The 19,711-nt window shown below is 46.2% G+C and overlaps 1 protein-coding gene across 5 annotated transcripts in view; it reads left to right on the plus strand.

Annotated features, from left to right (window-relative positions):
- LOC126284102 (serine/threonine-protein kinase SIK3) overlaps positions 1–19,711 on the plus strand; it is a 528,724-nt gene that overhangs the window by 404,664 nt on the left and 104,349 nt on the right. For all 5 annotated transcript variants that reach the window (XM_049982755.1, XM_049982757.1, XM_049982759.1 and 2 more), the window contains exons 3-4: positions 8,842–9,003; positions 15,837–15,961. In XM_049982755.1, coding sequence (XP_049838712.1) covers positions 8,842–9,003; positions 15,837–15,961 — 287 coding nt within the window. The remainder of the gene's footprint in view (positions 1–8,841; positions 9,004–15,836; positions 15,962–19,711) is intronic.

Raw genomic sequence — 19,711 nt, forward strand, 5'->3', positions numbered from 1 at the left:
AATAACAGACTGGGCAAAATCACGCAGGAATTTTAAGCAAAGTTTACTACTATACGTAACTTGCTGCCGTGGAAATGGGTCACAGGTGACAGCGGAGCCAACTGAGTTTTCGTTGACAGCGTTTCTGTCGACGAAGCAAAAATCTGCTCTCGTCTTACTCAGTCTTTCACGCTTCGATATGCAGTGGAACGTGGAATTCCGCAGCGTGATCTCACAAAACTCAAGCAGCTCCACGTCTACGTTAGCTTTCACGTTCCGCGTGAGGGCTGCGTGGTGACTGAAGCCTCGACTCGCATCCGGGACGATCGCGGCTCGAATACCTGTGCGAGTGCCCGCACCAGCACGAGTTCATGCGCGCACGCACGCACAGATCTGGCGTGCTTTCTTTCAGTGGATTGAGACAAAAATCCCTCATCGTTCATTTAAAAAGAAAATAATGTGTCTCCTCCCCCTTTCTTCCCATATCCGAGCTTGCGTTTTGTCATTGATAAACTGATCGTTGCGCTGTGTTAAACCGCAGACGTTTTTCCTCTTTTACAAAAATAGGGCAGTTAATGCGTTAAGTTTAGTAATCGTTTCACTGTTCCTCAAAGTATTCACCTCCAGAAGTTATGCACTTTTCGATGCGTTCGAAGCAATTTTGAATTGTTTGCTCTAATTTGTTGTTAGTAATGTAAAAGCATTTTTCTGGAACCAAACAACTGTTTCTCTAGGTGAAGAAAATCGCTGCCCGCGTGTCCTTTGCGAACGGCGCGAGACAGACAACGAGACATTGACTCGATTCCGGAAAGCGGTGGTCGGCGAGTGCCCAGCGTGACGAAAGCGGCAAGCAGTTGTTCGCGATGCAACCTCTTCTGTTGGTTTCGCTTCGTCTTAGAACACCCAAAAAATTGATTTCTCGTTTGTTCCCGCCTTTTCTTCTCTTCTTCTTCTTGTTCTTACTTCTTTTATTACGCCCCTTTTATCATCCTGGATAGCCCCTTAATGGACTGCATTTTCTTCTCATCATACACTGAAGAGCCAAAGAAACTGGTACATCTGCCTAATATCGTGCAGGGTGCCTGCGAGCATGCAGAATGGCCGCAACACGACGAGGCATCAACTTGGCTATTGTCTGAAGAAATGCTGGAGGCAAGCGACACCATGATCCTGCAGGGCTGTCCATAAATACGTAAGAATGAGAGGGCGTGGAGACCTTTTCTGAACAGCGCGTTGCAGGGCATCCCTCATATGCTCAACAGTGTTCATGTGTGGGCAGTCTGGTGTTCCTGGAGCCAAATTCTGGACGTGTATGGTGTCCCGTCGCCCTGCTGGAGTTGTCCAAGTCCGTCGGAATGCACAGTGGACATGAATGGATGCAAGTCATCTGACAGGATGCTTACGTACGTGTGACCTGTCAGAGTCGTATCTATCATCCCTGCTGCACACGCCTCCACACCTCTACACAGCCTCCACCAGCTCCAACAGGCCGCTACTGATTACGCAGTGGCCATGGATTCATGAGGTTGTCTCCATACCCGTACACGTCCATCCTCTATATGCAATCTGAAACGAGACCCGTCCTACTGGCCAACATGTTTCCAGTCATCAACAGTCCTGTGTCGGTGTTGACTGGGCCAGGCAAGGCGTAAAGCTGTGTGTCTTGCAGTCATCAAGGGTACACGAGTGGGCCTTCGGCTCCGAAAACCCATTCAATGCAGTTTCGTTGACTGGTTCACACGTTGACACGTGTTGATGTCCCAGCATTGAAATGTGCAGCAATTTGCGGGGGTTGCACTTATATCGCGTTGAACGATTGTCTTCAGTCGTCATCGGTCCCGTTCTTGCAGGATCTTTCACGGGCCGCACCGATATTCACGGTACACTCGTGAAATGGTGGTACGAAAAATCCCCGCTTCGTCGATACCTCGGAAATGCTGTGTCCCGTGGATCGTGTGCCTATTATAACACCACGTTCAAACTCACTTAAATCCCCTTGGTTGATTTCGTGGAAGATACCAAATAACGAGGTCATCGGTCTCATCGAATTAGGGAAGGATGGGAAAGGAAGTTGGCCGTGCCCTTTCAAAGGAACCGTCCCGGCATTTGCCTGAACCGATTTAGGCAAATCACGGGAAACCTAAATCAGGATGGCCGGACACGGGATTGAACTGTCGTCCTGAAGAATGCGAGTCCAGTGTGCTAACCACTGCGCCACCTCGCCACCTCGCTCAGTACTAAAATCTTGATAACCTGCCATTGTAGCCCGCATCTCGTGGTCGTGCGGTAGCGTTCTCGCTTCCCGCGCCCGGGTTCGATTCCCGGCGGGGTCAGGGATTTTCTCTGCCTCGTGATGGCTGGGTGTTGTGTGTTGTCCTTAGGTTAGTTAGGCTTAAGTAGTTCTAAGTTCTAGGGGACTGATGACCTCAGATGTTTAAGTCCCATAGTGCTCAGAGCCATTTGAACCATTTTGCCATTGTAGCACCAGTAACCGATCTAACAACAGCGCCAGGCACTTGTTGTCTTATATAGGCGTTGCTGACCGCAGCATCGTAATCTATCTCTGTATTTGAATATGCATTTCTATATTAGTTCGTTTGGCGCTTCAGTGTGTAGTAGACTGTGTCCTGTGGTCCACCTGAACTGCTCGTTGATGGAAATGTTATCTTCAGCCACTTGGAGACCATTTGAAGCCATGACTCTTCTTGGCAGATTAAAACTGTGTGCCCGACCGAGACTCGAACTCGGGACCATTGCCTTTCACGGGCAAGTGTTCTACCATCTGAGCTACCGAAGCACGACTCACGACCGGTCCTCGTTAATCTGCCAGGAAGTTTCATGTCAGCGCACACTCCGCTGCAGAGTTGAAATCTCGTTCTGGGCATTTGAAGCCGTGTTCGAAAGCAACGACGGAATATTTATGGATGACAGTGGGCCGTGTCACCGAGCCACAGTTTTTCGCGGTTGATTTGAAGAATATTTTGGACAGTTCGAGCGAATGATTTGGCCACCCAGGTCGCTCGACGTAAAGCCCATCGAACATTTATGGGACATAATCGAGAGGTCAGATCGTGCACAACACGAGTGCACAACAACCCGACTGTATAGGCAGCGTGGCTCAGTATTTCTGCAGAGGACTTCCAACCACTCGTTGAGTCCATGCCAGGTCTAGTTGCTGCACTAAGGTGGTCAGGAGGTGGTCCGACACGATATTAGGTGGTATCCCATGCCTTTAGTCACCTCAGTGTCCTCCGCGCGGCGTTAAACTGAACGAAGTTGATGACATTCCATTTTCCCTGTTTGACGCATCGTTATCAGAAACACTTGCGATAGTGCTGCTGCACATCTCAGTGTCGCCTTTTGCATGCCAAGCTAGGAAATGACACAGCCGGCCGCGGCGGCCGATCGGTTCTAGGCGCTACAGTCCGGAACCGTGCGATTACTACGGTCGCAGGTTCGAATCCTGCCTCGGGCATGGGTGGGTGAGATGTCCTTAGATTAGTTACGTTTAAGTAGTTCTAAGTCTATGGGACTGATGACCTCAGATGTTAAATCCCATAGTACTCAGAGCCATTTATGAAATGACAAATTACACGATCACTCTTAAGCTCCCCCCCCTCTCCCTCCTCTCCTTTTCCTTTTCCATCTCCTTCTCCCTGTCCCGCTCCCTCCTCTTTGCGTCCCTCAAAGTATGAGTATACCTGCGGGCTTTTCTTTTATCGCCAGGGGAAAACAGACACTGAATCGACTACATTGGCGGTGGATTTGTGGTTAAAGCGGCCACTGCAGACCTTCGCCAGACAGTGAATGAGGTGTGGAGTAATCGTTTGACTCATGTGACTGAGCAACAAGCAACATGTTTTACTAAAAGTAGGAGAGCGACTGCCCGCCCAGCGAGTGGAGTGTGCTAGTGGCGGAGAAGCGGGGCGGGCGGGCTGGGGCACCCGTGCCCGGCGACTGCCCGCCGAGCGAGTGGAGTGTGCAAGTGGCGACTGCCCGCCGAGCGAGTGGAGTGTGCAAGTGGCGGAGAAGCGGGGCGGGCTGGCTGGGGCACCCGCGGCCGGCGGCTACCTCTGCCGCCCCCTCACCAGCTTCGGAGGGCGGCCGAACGCCGACCGTAGGGGGGCGCAGCGATCACGGCGTGACGTCAGACAACTGGCATCACTACCGAGACATCATCACATGTTCCTTGAGCGCCCCCCCCCCCCCCCCCCTCCCCACTCAGTGACTCTCGCTCCAGTTTGGTGTCTGTCAGTTGAAGTGCGCAGCGGGTGTGGCTCATCACAGGGTACAACAGTACATAGCGACCAGAGTAGTGACTGTAGCAGGAGGGCTGTTACTGAAGAGCTTGCACTACAACACGTAGATTCTATTGAAGATGAGTAACTCTGCCAGTTCTTGTAAATGAAGAGCCGTGTTAATCCACGGGTGAATTTGTGTTGTAGAAAAAAGATACTAACTACCCACAACCCGCTTTCTCCTCAGACGTTGGTTGCCTTTCTTTCGGCTCATTTCGTTTAAGGCAAGTGCTACAAAAAAACTCCTTTAGCAACCTGTGTAATTGAACATCAAATTTCACCATACCTTACCCCGAGCAACATGGTTCGCGTACTCTGGAGCAGAGGCACTTTCTGCTGCCACGTGAGATGATATATCTGAGGCACAGGTGTTGTCCCTGATCCCTGACGAGTAGGTCTGGCACGTCCCCCGAGATGGAATATTCTCAGTCCTCTGGATATTTCTGTCTGGGGTCGTGTCGAGAGTCAAGTGTACAGCAGTCTCGTCGATGTGGTCCGAGAACTGAAGCAGTCAGTTTTGCAGTCTTTTCAAAATTTAAGAGGCGATCCGGGGGCGTCTGAAAGAATTCACTACTCAGTGCAGAGATGAGAGCTGTCTTTCCACCAAATATGAGGGCGACGCGTGGAACGCGGGCTGGGAACGTACACTAACAAGGGAACCTCCCCATCGCACCCCCCCCCCCCCCCCCCCCAGATTTAGTTATAAGTTGGCACAGTGGATAGGACTTGAAAAACTGAACACAGATCAATCGAGAAAACAGGAAGAAGTTGTGTGGAACTATGAAAGAAATAAGCAAAATATACAAACAAAGTAGTCTATGCACAAGATACGCAACATCAAGGACAGTGTGAGCTCGGAAGCGCCTTGGTCCCGTGGTTGGCGTGAGCAGCTGCGGAACGAGAGGTCCTTAATTCAACTCTTCCCTCGAGTGAAAAGTTTACTTTCTTTATTTTCGCAAAGTTATGATCTGTCCGTTCGTTCATTGACGTCTCTATTCACTGTGATAAGTTTAGTGTCTGTGCGATTAGTAGACGAAAGGACGAGTGTCTCCAATGGGAACGGAATACATTTGATCGCAAGGTCATAGTTCAACCAATTCCTCCACAGGAAAACACGTCTGTTATATTCTATACGACAATGGTGACGGCATGGGCGTCGCATGACAGGAATATGTTGTCGACCTACCTAACTTGTACACTTGGCAAATGGCTAAAAATATTCTTCTACCTTGCCCGATACTACGGCGCAGTTACCTCGCATAGGACGGACGGACGGACGGACGGACAGACGGACAGATAATAATTGTCTGAAAATAAAAAAAATTAAACTTTTCACTCGAAGGAAGACGTGAACCAAGGACCTTTCGTTCCGCAGCTGCTCACGCTAACCACGGGACCAAGGCGCTCCCGAGCTCACACTGTCGTTGATGTTGCGTATCTTGTGCATAGACTACTTTGTTTGTATATTTTGCTTATTTTTTCACAGTTCTACACAACTTCTTCCTGTTTTCTCGACTGATCTGTGTTCAGTTTTTCAAGTCCTATCCACTGTGCCAACTTATAACTAAATGTGAGGGGGGGGGGGGGTGCGATGGGGAGGTTCCCTTGTAAGTTCCAACGGCTAACGTGCTGAAGCAGGACAAGCGGCAACTACGGTCGCTTGCGTCAACCTGTGTCGCTTGCGCCTAAAACCAGTAAGTCGTCAACCGTAAAGGCCCGCACGGGCGCTCGAACTCTCTACATGTCTCCGCTCTGATGTGTCTAATACACACAACAGACACACACAGTCATCAGTAATATATTCTCCTTCACTATTAGCAACTACCTGCTAATGCCGGAGTAACTCTTCGATTCCACTACTGTATGAATCATGTGGTTTTAGGCGAAGAATTCGTCGAGCCATGTTAGGCGCAAATTTTTATCCGAAAAGGAAGTTCCTTGAACGTTGTTCAATAGAGGGAAGAAAGGTGAAAATGAGAGGGCGCAAGATGAGATGGGTGCGGAATGACTTCTCAACCATGAACAAGTGTTTTTGGTCACTTTAGCAGAATGCGGACGGGCGTTATCATGGACTAGTACACTATGTGATCAAAAGTATCCGCACACCTGGCCGAAAATGACTTACAATTTCCTGGCGCCCTCCATCGGCAATGCTGGAATCCAATATGGTGTTTGCCCACCCGTAGCCTTGACGACAGCTTCCACTCTCGCAGGCATCCGCTCAGTCAGGTGCTGGAAGTTTTCTTGGGGAATGGCAGCCCATTCTTCACGTAGTGCTGCACTGAGAAGCGGTATCGATCTCGGTCGGTGAAGCCTGGCACGAAGTCAGCGTTCCAAAACATCCCAACGGTGTTCCGTAGGATTCAGGTCAGGACTCTGTGCAGGCCAGTCTGTTACAGGGATGTTACTGTCGTGTAACCACTAGCCAAAGGCCATGCATTATGAGCAGGTGCTCGATCGTGGTGCAGTCGCCGTCCCCGAATTGCTCTTCAACAGTGGGAAGCAAGAAGGTGCTTCGAACATCAGTGTAGGCCTGTGCTGTGTTAGTGCCACGCAAAATAACAAAGCATACAAGCCCCTTCCATGGAAAACACGACCACTCCATAACACCACCGCCTCCGAATTTTTCTGTTGACACTACATACGCTGGCAGACGACGTTCACGGGGCATTCGCCATACCCACATCCTTCCATCGGATGGTCACATTGTGTACCGTGATTCGTCACTCCACACAACGTTTTTCCACTGCTCAGTCGTCCAATGTTTACACTCCGTACACCAAAAGAGGTGTGGATTCGCATTTACTGGCGTGATGCGTGGCTTATGAGCAGCCTCTCGACCATGAAATCCAGGTTTTCTCACCTGCCGCCTAACGATCATAGTACTTGCAGTGGATCCTGATGCAGTTTGGAATCTCTGTATGATGGTCTGGATAGATGTCTGCCTATAACACATTACGACCCTCTTCAACTGTCGGCGGTCTCTGTAAGTCAACAGACGAGTTCGGCCTGTACGCTTTTGTGCAGTACGTGTCCGTTCACGTTTCCACTTCTCTATCACTTCGGAAACAGTGGACCTAGGGATGTTTAGGAGTGTGGAAATCTCACATACAGACTTATGACGGAAGTGACACCCAATCACTTTCGAAGTCCGTGAGTTCCGCGGAGCGCCCCATTCTGCACTCCCACGATGTCTAATGACTACTGAGGTCGGAAGTGGCCGAGCGGTTCTAGGCGCTTCAGTCTGGAACCGCGCGACCGCTACGGTCGCAGGTTCGACCCCTGCCTCGGGCATGGATGTGTGTGATGTCCGTAGGTTAGTTAGGTTTAAGTAGTTGTAAGTTCTAGGGGACTGATGACCTCAGAAGTTAATTTCGTAACTTTTTCAGGCTTGTCAACAGCCTTTGAATTTTTACCATTGGATATGAAGGCTCTGGCTGTTGCGTGATTCATTTCAATTTTTCGTTTGTTTTTGGCTCTGAATGATCACATTTTGGAGTACATAATTCATTTGCTCTCCCTTTCGCCATCTCTCTGCCTCTCTACCCCCAGTCTCTCTCCCTACCCCTCGCCCTCTCCCTTTCCCTTTTTCGCCCTGTCCAAGCCTCGTGCGCCCTCTCGCCCTCGGTCCTTTTGTTCTTTCCATTTCTCCGTTGGAGCTCAAAAGTTAAAACATTGCTATTGAAAAAAAAAGGAACACATTTCCAACATTGATTTGCTTCCAAACTACGAAAGATAGAAACGCAATTCCAACGTTCCCAGAAAGAGAAGAGTTCAAATTTTTATGCATTCACTGTCAGCACCATGTCTTACACGATAAATATCAAAACGGTGGGTCATTTCGTGCCACATACGAAGCAGCTGGCTTGTCGTTATCGAATTCACAAGTTCAAAAACGGGATGTCGCATACTTTCAAAACTGTTGAAGTATGTGTGAAATCTTATGGGACTTAACTGCTAAGGTCATCAGTCCCTAAGCTTACATACTACTTAACCTAAATTATTCTAATGACACACACACACACACACACACACACACACACACACACACAGAGGCCCGAGGGAGGACTCGAACCTCCGCCGGGACCAGCCACATAGTCCATGACTGCAGCGCCTCAGACCGCTCGGCTAATCCCGCGCGACACGCAGACTTTCAAGAGTGTCAGGCGCAGAGGCTGTTTTACGTAGCCCCACAGATAAAAGTCACGAGTTGTGAGACCTGGGAGGAGCACAAGACGAACTTCAACGCCTATAGTTCTCCAGACCTCACACCTTGTGACTTTTATCTGTGGGGCTACGTAAAACAGCCTCTGCGCCTGACACTCTCGTAAGTCTGCGACATCGCATTTTTGAGCCTGTGAATTCAATAATCATAGAATAGCTGCTTCGTGTGTGGCAGGAAATGAGCCGCGGTTTTGATATTTGTCGTGTAACACATGGTGCTCACATTACATGCATGAAAATTTGAACTCGCTTCCATCTTTTGTAGTTTGGAAACAATCAGTTCCCGCATAATGCTTGGCGCATTGTTGCCGGTGCGCTGTGACCGTGTGTCGCGTTGCAGACCACCTGGTGGCGAACGGCAGGATGACGGAGAAGGAGGCGCGGCGCGTGTTCGCGCAGATCGTGGCCGCCGTCAGCTACTGCCACCGGCGCCGGGTCGTGCACCGCGACCTCAAGGCCGAGAACCTGCTGCTCGACCACAACTGCGACATCAAGCTCGCAGGTCAGTCGGCGGCCGCGTGCGGCGAGGAACAGCTCTGGTCCACCCTCTTGTGCCTCGCGCCAGATTAGTACGCGGTCCTCTATGTCGGCTGCTCGTGAGTTTGCTTGTGTAACGCGAGCCATGCACACGGTCAACTCGTGTAATTTCACCTCCCGTGTGTAATCGTCGTGATGACAACTCTGGACTATGAAACTTCCTGGCAGATTAAATCTGTGCGCCGGGCCGAGACTCGAAGTCGGGACCTTTGCCTTTCGCGGGCAAGTGCTCTACCAACTGAGCTACCCAAGCACGACCCACGCCCCGTCCTCACAGCTTTACTTCTGCCAGTACCTCGTCTCCTACCTTCCAGAGCACTTGTCCGCGAAAGGCAAAGGTCCCGAGTTCGAGTCTCAGTGCGGCGCACAGTTTTAATCTGCCACGAAGTTTCACATCAGCGCACACTCCGCTGCAGAGTGAAAATCTCAACTCTGCAATAATCTGCTCAAACAGCTGAATGAACTGTGTGTGAGCTTACGAGTCGCGAAGCTGGGGTGGTCTGGGGTTAAAGCTGTGACGAATTAATGACGGTAAGTATACTAACCAGCCAGAGTGTTTAAAGATGTTCAACTCTGTCAAAGTTACATTAGATATGTGGATACATAGAGAGGAGGTCCTCAACGATGTACAAAGTGCCATAAAACAAGAGTACGAGGGCTGTTCAAAAAGTAAGGTGACTTCTCAAATTGCAACGTTCATTCGATTACCGATCATTTTTTGTTATGGTAGTACACATGTTCTGAAAATATGTTCACAGTTTCAACTGTACAGCGTACTTCATTTGTTTTTGACAGATAGAAAGGTTAGACGTGTTTTAGAGTGCTCGGCGATTTTGTATTATCATTATAAAAAATGGAGCAAAGAATTTGCATCAATCTTTGTGTGAAAAATGGAATCACGTGCTCCAAAACACTTGAAATGTTCACAGTGGCCGGCCGCGGTGGTCTCGCGGTTCTAGGCGCGCAGTCCGGAACCGTGCGACTGCTACGGTCTCAGGTTCGAATCCTGCCTCGGGCATGGATGTGTGTGATGTCCTTAGGTTAGTTAGGTTTAAGTAGTTCTAAGTTCTAGGGGACTGATAACCACAGCAGTTGAGTCCCACAGTGCTCAGAGCCATTTTTTTTTTGTTTTTTTTTTTGTTTACAGTGGCATACTGTGAGTCCATTCTAAGTTAAAAAAAAGTTTACAAGTGGTACAAACTCTTCTAAGATGGCCGTGAAGATGCCAATGACAAACCTCGCTCTGGACGCCCCAGCACGTCAACAACAGATGACAACGTCAAAACTGTGAAGAAAATTGTTTCGGAAAATCGCCGAATTAACGTAAGAGAAGTTGCTGAGGATTTTGCGTATCGGTCGGATCGTACCATACAAAATTTTTCGGATGTTTTTCAGACGACACGTGTTCCAGCGAAGTTAGTTCCGAAACGCCTCGATTATGAACAGAAGAACCTTCGCATGAGGATCGCTCAGGAGCTCTAGAAATGCCGTCAGTGATGATCCTCATTTGCTCAAAAGTCTCATAACAGGAGACCAAACATGAGATTGCGGTTATGACGTCGAAACCAGTCGGCCCAATGGAAGCACGCCGGAGAGCCGAGACCGAGAAAACCACGCAGAGTTCGATCAAAGTTTTGCTCACTGTGAGTTTTTTTTTCAGTTGTGGCCTTTTGCATCATGAATTTTTGCCTCGAGGTCGTACGGTCAATAAGGAATATTACCTTGACATGCGCCGTTTGCGAGAAGCAATACGCAAAAACGTCCGGAATTGTGGAAAAACAATTCATGGCTTTTGCATCACGACAACGCACTTGCTCATTCATCGTTGCTTGTGAGATTTTTTTGCCCAAAAACAACACGACAATCACGCCTCAGCCACCAAATCCACCGAATTTGGCCCCCTTGCTACTTTTCCTGTTCCCAAAACTGAAGAGACCTATGACAGGACGAAGATTTTCAACGAGTGAGGAAATAAAAACTGTGTCACTGGAAGCACTCAAGGCTGTACCTATAAGTGCTTATGAGAAGTGCTTCGAGGATTTGAAGAAGCGTTGGCACAAGTATATTGTATCTGAGGAGTATTACTTTGAAGGGGACAACATCAAAATTGATGAATGAATAAATATTTTTCATAAAAATAGAAAGTCACCTTACTTTTTGAATAATCCTCGTACATAAAACATATTTTCAAGAAAAAGATGTGTACTCACGTTCCTTCTACAGATCCTAAGTTAAAATGATCATCATACATGTTACAGAAAACCACAAAAATCTGAAATACAATGTTATTTCACAGAAAATAACAAATTCGTCTCAAACGTATAATTGTGCAGCACATTAAGATGCATATAATTATTCTTAGGCTGTTGTAGTCATGCACCATGAAAGAAAATATCAGTTTGTAATACTTATTTATGTTGCAAACAACACTGTACTGCAGAAATCAGGTTTTGCACAATACTTGTGTTCTTTTATATTATTAATAATGTGTACGTCAACTGATTCTACTAACAAATTTGTCAATGGAGTAGAAGTAGTTTCCCACCAGTAAAGCTTTTAGGCTTCTCTGAAACTGAACTTTATAGCAACTAAACATTTGTAGCTTGTGGTAAGCTATTGAAAATGGTGGTCCTGGACAATAGACGTCTTTCAAAACCAAAATAAGCGACTTCAACTATTTGTGAAGATTATTCTTATTTTTAGTATTGATTCTGTGAAGGGAGCTGTTAGTTTGAAAAAGAGGTGTTTACGCTATGACAAATTCCAGGAAAGAGTAACTATATTAGGAAACGGAAATTAGTACCACAATTCCTTGAACAGGTTTCTTAAAGACCAGTTAAATTACATTACAAGTTTTAGGACTTGGAAAATTTCAGTTTGGCTTGATGAATTACCCCCAAAAATATGCTACCTTTTTATTTTTATATTAAAGTACTTACGTCCGACAAAATCTGTATTGCAAATAAAGATTGGTTTGGCTGCTTCAGCAGAGCTGTGGTATCCTCCTTCCAACTGAATTTATCAGTTGGTTGCTTCTTTGCGTGTCAGAATAAAGACTAAAAACACTCGAATTACAAATACATATAGAATGAAGTTTCTACAAATCAGAGATCAACTGAGTATGCGACTTACCTTCCTATGGCTAACTGATTATTCTGGGAAGTGGAAGGGCATCAAGTCACGAAGATAACGTAAAAATTGTATGAATGCGTTATGTCTTGTTATGGCTGTATCGGGTATATTTTCTTGGCAGTCAGCAGCTTCGCGCTGCTGCCACCTCTAAACATTCTCATCTGTTCTTTATGTCGTGTTAACCATCCATTGTTCCTGTGTGTGCACAACTACTCCTTTCTAACAGGTAAATCCTTTTCTAATACGATACCTCATTTGCTTTCTCCACCACACACAAGTCGCGTTTAACATATCTTCCCAGACTAAATGCATATTACGCGCTTTTCTCATAGCTTGGTTTATTATATCAGTACATTTCGTAGATATTAATAAGTACAGGTAATAGGTATTTACATGTTCTGCAGTTCTCATCAGTATTACCTTCAAAGAGTTGCTAGTAAAGCAAAAATCAATAGGGGAATAATTCATAAGGTGAAGTGCATAAGAAATGAAGCGATAGTGCAGAAAAACGAGTAAGGTAGCCATTCACGCGTTGCTGGTAGATGTGTGGTGCATCCGCACATATAACAGTGTTGAGGCGTTATTAGATTTTTGAGTTACCATACTTTATCTACACTGAGGTGACAAAAGTCATGGGATAGTTATATGCAGATATACAGAAGGCGGTAGTATCGCCTAGACATTGTATGGGTTCGCGAAACTGTCATTTGTAATCGAGTGGTTCATGTGAAAAGGTTCTGATGTGATTGCGGCCGCACGACGCAATTAACAGACTTTGAACACTGAATCGTTTCTGGAGCTAGACGCACGGGACATTGCATTTCGGAAATCGTCAGTAATTCGATATTCTGAGATCCATAGTGTCAAGAGGGTACCGAGAATATCAAATTTCACGCATTTTCTCACACCGCGGACAACGCAGTTAACTCTTTCAGGGGCAGTGGTTACCAGTGTTAACCACATTTTTTGACTCTTTGAGGGGCAGGAATTTTTTAAAAAATGAAAACATGTGATTTGTCAAAATTATAAAACTTCTTACCAAACAAAACAATTTATTTTAATACAATTTTACAATATTTTGCTTACTTTTCTAATTACAGTCAATTAAATTGTGGTTACTTCTGTTCACCACCGCCCATAATATTCATTAGTTACTTATTTGTTGATAAATTTTGAGAGGTAAAATTTTGAAAAGTTTTCTTAGGAAATTATTTACACAAAAAACTCAAAAGTACATCATTATTGAGAATGAAATGTTTGAAAGCAAGTTTTGCGTTATAGCCACTGCCCCTCAAAGAGTTAACAAATGAGAGTAGCGGCGTTTGCGTTGACTTGTCTGTGCTAACATCGGTGTGGGGCGTACGAAGTGCATATGCTTTCGAATAGTGCGGCGAAATTTGGTGCTAACGGAATATGGCAGCAGATGGTAACCTTGCCAGTTAGTTCCTTGACGGCTCGAAAACTGTGTCCTGGTCAGATGAGTCCGATTTCAAACGGTAAGAGCTGATGGTAGGGTCCGAATGAAGCCATGGGGCCAGGTTGCCAACAGGGCACTGTGAAAGCTGGTGGTGGCTCCATAATGGTGTGTGCTGTGTTTACATGGAATGGAGTGCGTCCTCTGGTACAACTAAACCGATCGTTGACTGGAAATGGTTATGTTCGGCTACTTGGAGACCATTTGTAGCCATTCATGGAATTAATGTTCTCACGCAACGATGTCATGTAAGTGGGCCACAGTCGTTCGCTATTGGTTTGAAGAACATACTGGATAATTAGAGCGAATGGTTTGGCCACCCAAATCGCCCGATATGAATCCCACCTAACATGTATGAGACATAATCGAGACGTCAGTTCGTAAACAACGTCGAGCACCGGTAACACATTCCCAGTTATGGACGGCTGTAAATGCAGCGTAGGTCAGTATTTCTGCAGGGGACTTCCAAGGACTTGTTGGGTCCATGCCACGTGGAGCTGCTGCACTACGCCGGGCAAAAGGAGGTCCGACACCATAATAGGAGCTATCCAGTGATTTCCGTCACCTCGCTGTAGTTTAAGTGCTCTGTCTCTGACACCGCATGTGGCTATGACAACAACTAGGAGAAGGCAGTACCTCGAGACCTAGTAGAGTCGCTGTTGTGTCTCTGCACTTTGCATCAATTAGCTACTGGTGAATGCTTCTCTTTGATGATTTTTGTACACTGTTTTAATTGCCTCGTTTCGGTTGTTGTAATGTAAAACCATTTGATAAAATCTTACTGTTCAGTTCCATAGTATTTCACTTGAAATCCTGTAGCAAACTTAATGCTGACTCACCGTGTCCTTTATTTTCACAACCATTATCACCACAAAGAATAATGGCTGACCTTCATGAAAAGTGTCCCTTACCCTAACCCGAGCTCTCCACATGTCCCGTTGAATAAGGTCAATATTTGGAAGAAAAAAAAAAAAAATTGTACGGTGCGAGCAGCAATCGTGCACTCAGGGTGTGTACAGACAGTTCATCCATTCCGGAAGTCGAGGATTTTGACTATTTTGGACTGTTATTGCCATTTAGACTGTCATGATATCGGTCCCAGGAATCCCAAGCATTTCGAGAAAGTTTTAATTTCAAGTTTGAAGTCGTATGACAAATCAAAAAATAAATATTTGTTTCGGTTCATATGATTAGAGAGCAAAAATTTTCTGGTTTTTGTCACTCATAAATTGTACCGTGGAACGTTTCTTCTTACCAGATTTCATGATTCTACATCAAGGAGAAGTACCCTATAGGTTTTAATGACTGAATTTGTATCAAAATACGTGACATAAATGAAGCTTAACATTTTTTCATTACCGGAGGGCTATAGACATCAGTATCTGACTTGAATTTCAGCTTGGTTCGTGTACCCGTTCCAGAGAAGAAAAGGTAGTTAACAACCGAATGGACAGACACGTTCATTTAACAAATGACTTTTTTTTCCTGTGATATAATTACAAATTCAAAATTTTCAGATTTTTTTTTCCTGTGCTTGTACAGTGAAACCTTGCATGTAGCCAAATTTCATGATTCAACGTCAACGGGGCGTACCCTATAAGTTTTGATGAGTGAGTTAGTGAGTATCAAGTAAATGGCCGTATCTTTTGATTGCACCGACTTGGAGGCTAACGTTTATTATACCGCCAAGGGTCCGTAGGCCTTCAGTTGGACACACACACACACACACACACACACACACACACACACACACACACACAAAACAAAGTGATCCTGAAAGGCTCCATTTTTACCGATTGAGGTCCGGAACCTTAAAAATTAGGAAAGCTCCTAGAATATAAGCCAGAAACTTGCAAGACATCGGCACCTGTCCATTTGGGACAAGCTGCGGCTATATTCTATACTGCTGTCAACTTCTCTTCACTGTTAAGCTGAGCATAATATGACTAGGCCAGTGATCTTCACTTTCTTGTTCTAATTCTTCTTCCATTGTGCTCATCTAATACCAAATAAGAAGTACCCTAGAGCGCCTCGTAGCCAACAGGTATTGCGCGTGTCTCAGTGACCTCCAGTGAACAGTATGATACAGCGAGTGGACTTACTCTCGGCGTGTGCTGGGGCCGAGGTGTGAGTGCGCGCAGCTCTCGCCCGCTGCCGCCGGCGCTGTGCACTGACCCCTCGTGTGCTTTCAGACTTCGGCTTCAGCAACCACTACCAGCCCGGCCAGCTGCTGTCCACGTGGTGCGGCAGCCCCCCTTACGCCGCCCCCGAGCTCTTCGAGGGCCGCAAATATGACGGACCCAAGACTGACATATGGGTGAGTACGTTGTTGCTAACCGATGTCCACAGATTGCTTCAAGCTGTCATTTACACTGAAGCGCCAAAGAAACTGGTACAGGCGTCCGTATTCAAGTACGGAGATACGTAAACAGGCAGAATATGGCGTTGCAGCCGGCAACGCCTGCACAAGACAGCAAGTGTCTGGCACAGTTGTTAGGTCGTTTACTCCCTCTACAATGACGGGTTATCAAGATGTAAGTGACTATGAACGTGCTGTTACAGTAGACACACGAGTCACGGCACACATCATCTCCGAGGTGGCGATGAAGTGGATATTTTTCCATACGACCATTTCACCAATGTACTGTGAACGTCAGGACTCCGGTAAAACATGAAATCTACATCACTGAAGCTGGAAAAAGATCCTTCAAGAATGGGACCAACGACGGCTGAAGAAAATCGTTCAACGTGACTCAAGTGCAACACTTACGCTAATTGCTTCACATTTCAATGTTGGCCAGCAACATGGCCGGACGAGTCTCTTTTCAAATTGTATCGAGCAGATGGACTTGTACGGGTATGGAGGCAACCTCACGAATCCATGGACCCTGCATGTCAGCAGGGGACTGTTCAAGCTGGTGGAGGCTCTGTAATGGAGTGCAGCTCGAGTGATATGGGATCCCTGATATGTCTACCTACGACTCTGTCAGGTGACACGTTTGGAAGCATCCTGTCTGATCACCTGCATCCATTCAGACGGACAATTCCAGCAGGATAATGCGGCACCCCAAACATCCAGAATTGCTACAGAGTGGCTCCAGGAACACTCCTCTCGCTTTAAACACTTTCGCTGGCCACCAAACTCCCCAGACATGAACATTATTGAGCATATCTGGGATGCCTCGCAACGTGCTGTTCGAAAGAGATCTCCACCCCCTCGTACTCTTACGGATTTATGGTCAGTCCTGCAGTATCCGTGGTGTTAGTTTACTCCAGCACTATTTCAGACATTAGTTGAGTCAATGCCACGTCACGTTCTGGCACTTCTGTGCGCTCGCGGGGCACCTATACTATATCAGGCAGGTGTACCAGTTTCTTTGGCTTTACAGTGTACTACCTTTCATTTGTGCTTACCGCTGCTATTACCTGACAGATTTATTATCTTTTTATTTGATTGAACATGACATATTTTGTATTTACTGGGGCAATATGAAACGATCACTCATTGTTAGACTTTCGTCTTTGGTAAAAAATACAGCTACTGTTCATTATAGCCCCCTTTTAGGTAATTCCTCTTTATACATGTTTCTCCAACGAGCGGATTCAATTCGCAAAATATATTCTGAAACATCTAAAAATACCTGTCGGTGGATACCTCTTCATCAGACTGAAAACATTGTCCATCCACAAATTTCTGCAGATGTATGAATGAGCGAGGATAGAGGGTGCAGATCTGTGCACAACAAATGATGCTTGGAATCCCCCAGTTTTCCCTTTGCCTAGCTATCTGACAAATTATGATTTTTTTTCCTTTCCTTCTTCCTCTCTCCCACACCTTTTCCCTCATCCACATGGAACTAAGTATAGGAAGAGCAGATTCTAGGCTGAGATTCATTGGAAGAATCTAAAGGAAACGTAAATCATCCACTAAAGGAGTGGTGTACTCCTTCCACTGATTCGTGTTTATTGCTTGTGGGTCTGAGACCGTACTGGTAGTATTGACAGAGGAGATACAAAAAGAGTGAGGTATTCTGTCACTGGATGATTACTGTAAGTCAGTGCAGTACAGCTACAAGGATCTTCAAGAAATTTCATTTGCACACTCTGCAAGAGAGGCAGACTGCGTCATGGACAGGTTGACTGTTAAAACACTGAGACTGTACATTATGGCAAGAGTTGGGAAATGTGGTTCATCTGTAAAAGCAACTGTACATACGACGCTAGTGCAACTCATTATTGAGTACTGTTCGATTGTTTGTGATCCGTACCAGGTCGAATTAAAGTAAGAGAATAAACCAAATTGAGAGGAAGTTTCTAGATTTGTTCAAAATGGCTCTGAGCACAATGGGACTTAACATCTATGGTCATCACTCCCCTAGAACTGAGAACTACTTAAACCTAACTAACCTGAGGACATCACACAACACCCAGTCATCACGAGGCAGAGAAAATCCCTGACCCCGCTGGGAATCGAACCTGGGCACGGGAAGCGAGAATGCTACCGCACGACCACGAGCTGCGGACCTAGATTTGTTACCAGTAGGCTTGATTAACACACAAGTATTACACAGATGATTCAGGAACTCAAATGGGAATCCGTGGAGGGAAGGCGACATTCTTTTTGAGGAAGTCTGTTGAGAAAATGAAGGCCTGTGTTTGTTTCTGAACAGACGAAAGTGATGTATTGTACTGCGCCAATGATTTCTGGGGTTCTGTCATGAAAGAGGTGTCCGCCCCTGGTAGCTGAATGGTCAGCGTGACTGATTGTTAATCCTCTGGGCCCGGGCTCGATTCCTGGTTGAGTCGGGGAATTTCTCCGTCCAGGGACTGGGTATTGTGCTGTACTCATCATCATCATCATCATCATCCTATCATCCTCAACAACTGCAGGTCACTGAAGTGGTGTCAAATTGAAAGACCAGCACCCAGCTAATGACGTGCCCGGTGGGGGGCCCTAGCCATACCATTAATTATCAATCGGGACAGCAGTTTCCAGTGGAGCCCCACAAGAGAATTGGTGTTAGCAAAAATAAGGTCAGGAGCATTATGGCATAAAACAGATATGCAGCACTGAGACTGAGCATCCAGACCTCCCACCTTTCCATGCCACTGTTCTCTCACCACCCCCCACCCCACCCCAACCTTCAACCCCCACTGCCTGTGACACCTCTTCCAAGAGCACATAATTGGCCCACTCATTGCACACCCAGCGTAGCAGTCTGTGGTCCAGCAGCTATAAAGGTACAACCTGGATGCAAACCCAACACATCACCTTAAGATGGTGAGTAGTAAACTTGACTGAACATTTTGACAGCACGACACCACAACACAGCCCAAGAAGATTTCATCAAAGTAACTTGTTTTTGGGCCTTGATGGCAAGCAAATATGATAATATGATTCATAACTTGCTAACATGTGTAAAGGGTACTGACAAGTTCTACAAGTGGGACATCTGATGGGCATATCAAGTGCTGACAGGCTTCTGTGAAGAGAAGACTTACATCTACATGCATTTGCTGTAATGCCTGTTGTTGTGGCACACAGAAGGGTGGCATTTTTTGCCATAGCTCTCCAAAAGGGTGGGAGAGAGAGAGAGAGAGAGAGAGAGAGAGAGAGAGAGAGAGAGAGAGAGAGAGAGAGAGAGAGAGAGAGAGAGAGAGCTTGTTTAGTTGGTGTGATAGCAATGTTCAACAAAGTCCATTGGCAGACACTGCAAGAGAAGTGCTGTGCATCATATAGAAATTTTATGTTGAAATTCTGGAAGCCCACACTGATTGCAGCAAGAGTTGGGGAACATACTACTTCCTCCCACATACACCACATGAAATGATCACTGCAAAATAATAAGAGAACTACTTTGACATAAGTGTTCTGTATCCAGACTTAGGAGAGCTCTAGAAGTTTAATTTAAGTGATGTGTCAGTTGTATGTTATATTTATTACTGTGACATGCAGTATAATGATCATTACTGTTGGAGGGAAAACCAGCTAGTCTCCAAACTTAAGCTATGTTGGATCTCTGGAGAACTAACTGTCTGTATCCACTGAACTGCGGACATTGTACTA

The sequence above is a fragment of the Schistocerca gregaria genome, chromosome 8, assembly GCF_023897955.1.
Source record: "Schistocerca gregaria isolate iqSchGreg1 chromosome 8, iqSchGreg1.2, whole genome shotgun sequence".
Classification (NCBI taxonomy): domain Eukaryota; kingdom Metazoa; phylum Arthropoda; class Insecta; order Orthoptera; family Acrididae; genus Schistocerca; species Schistocerca gregaria.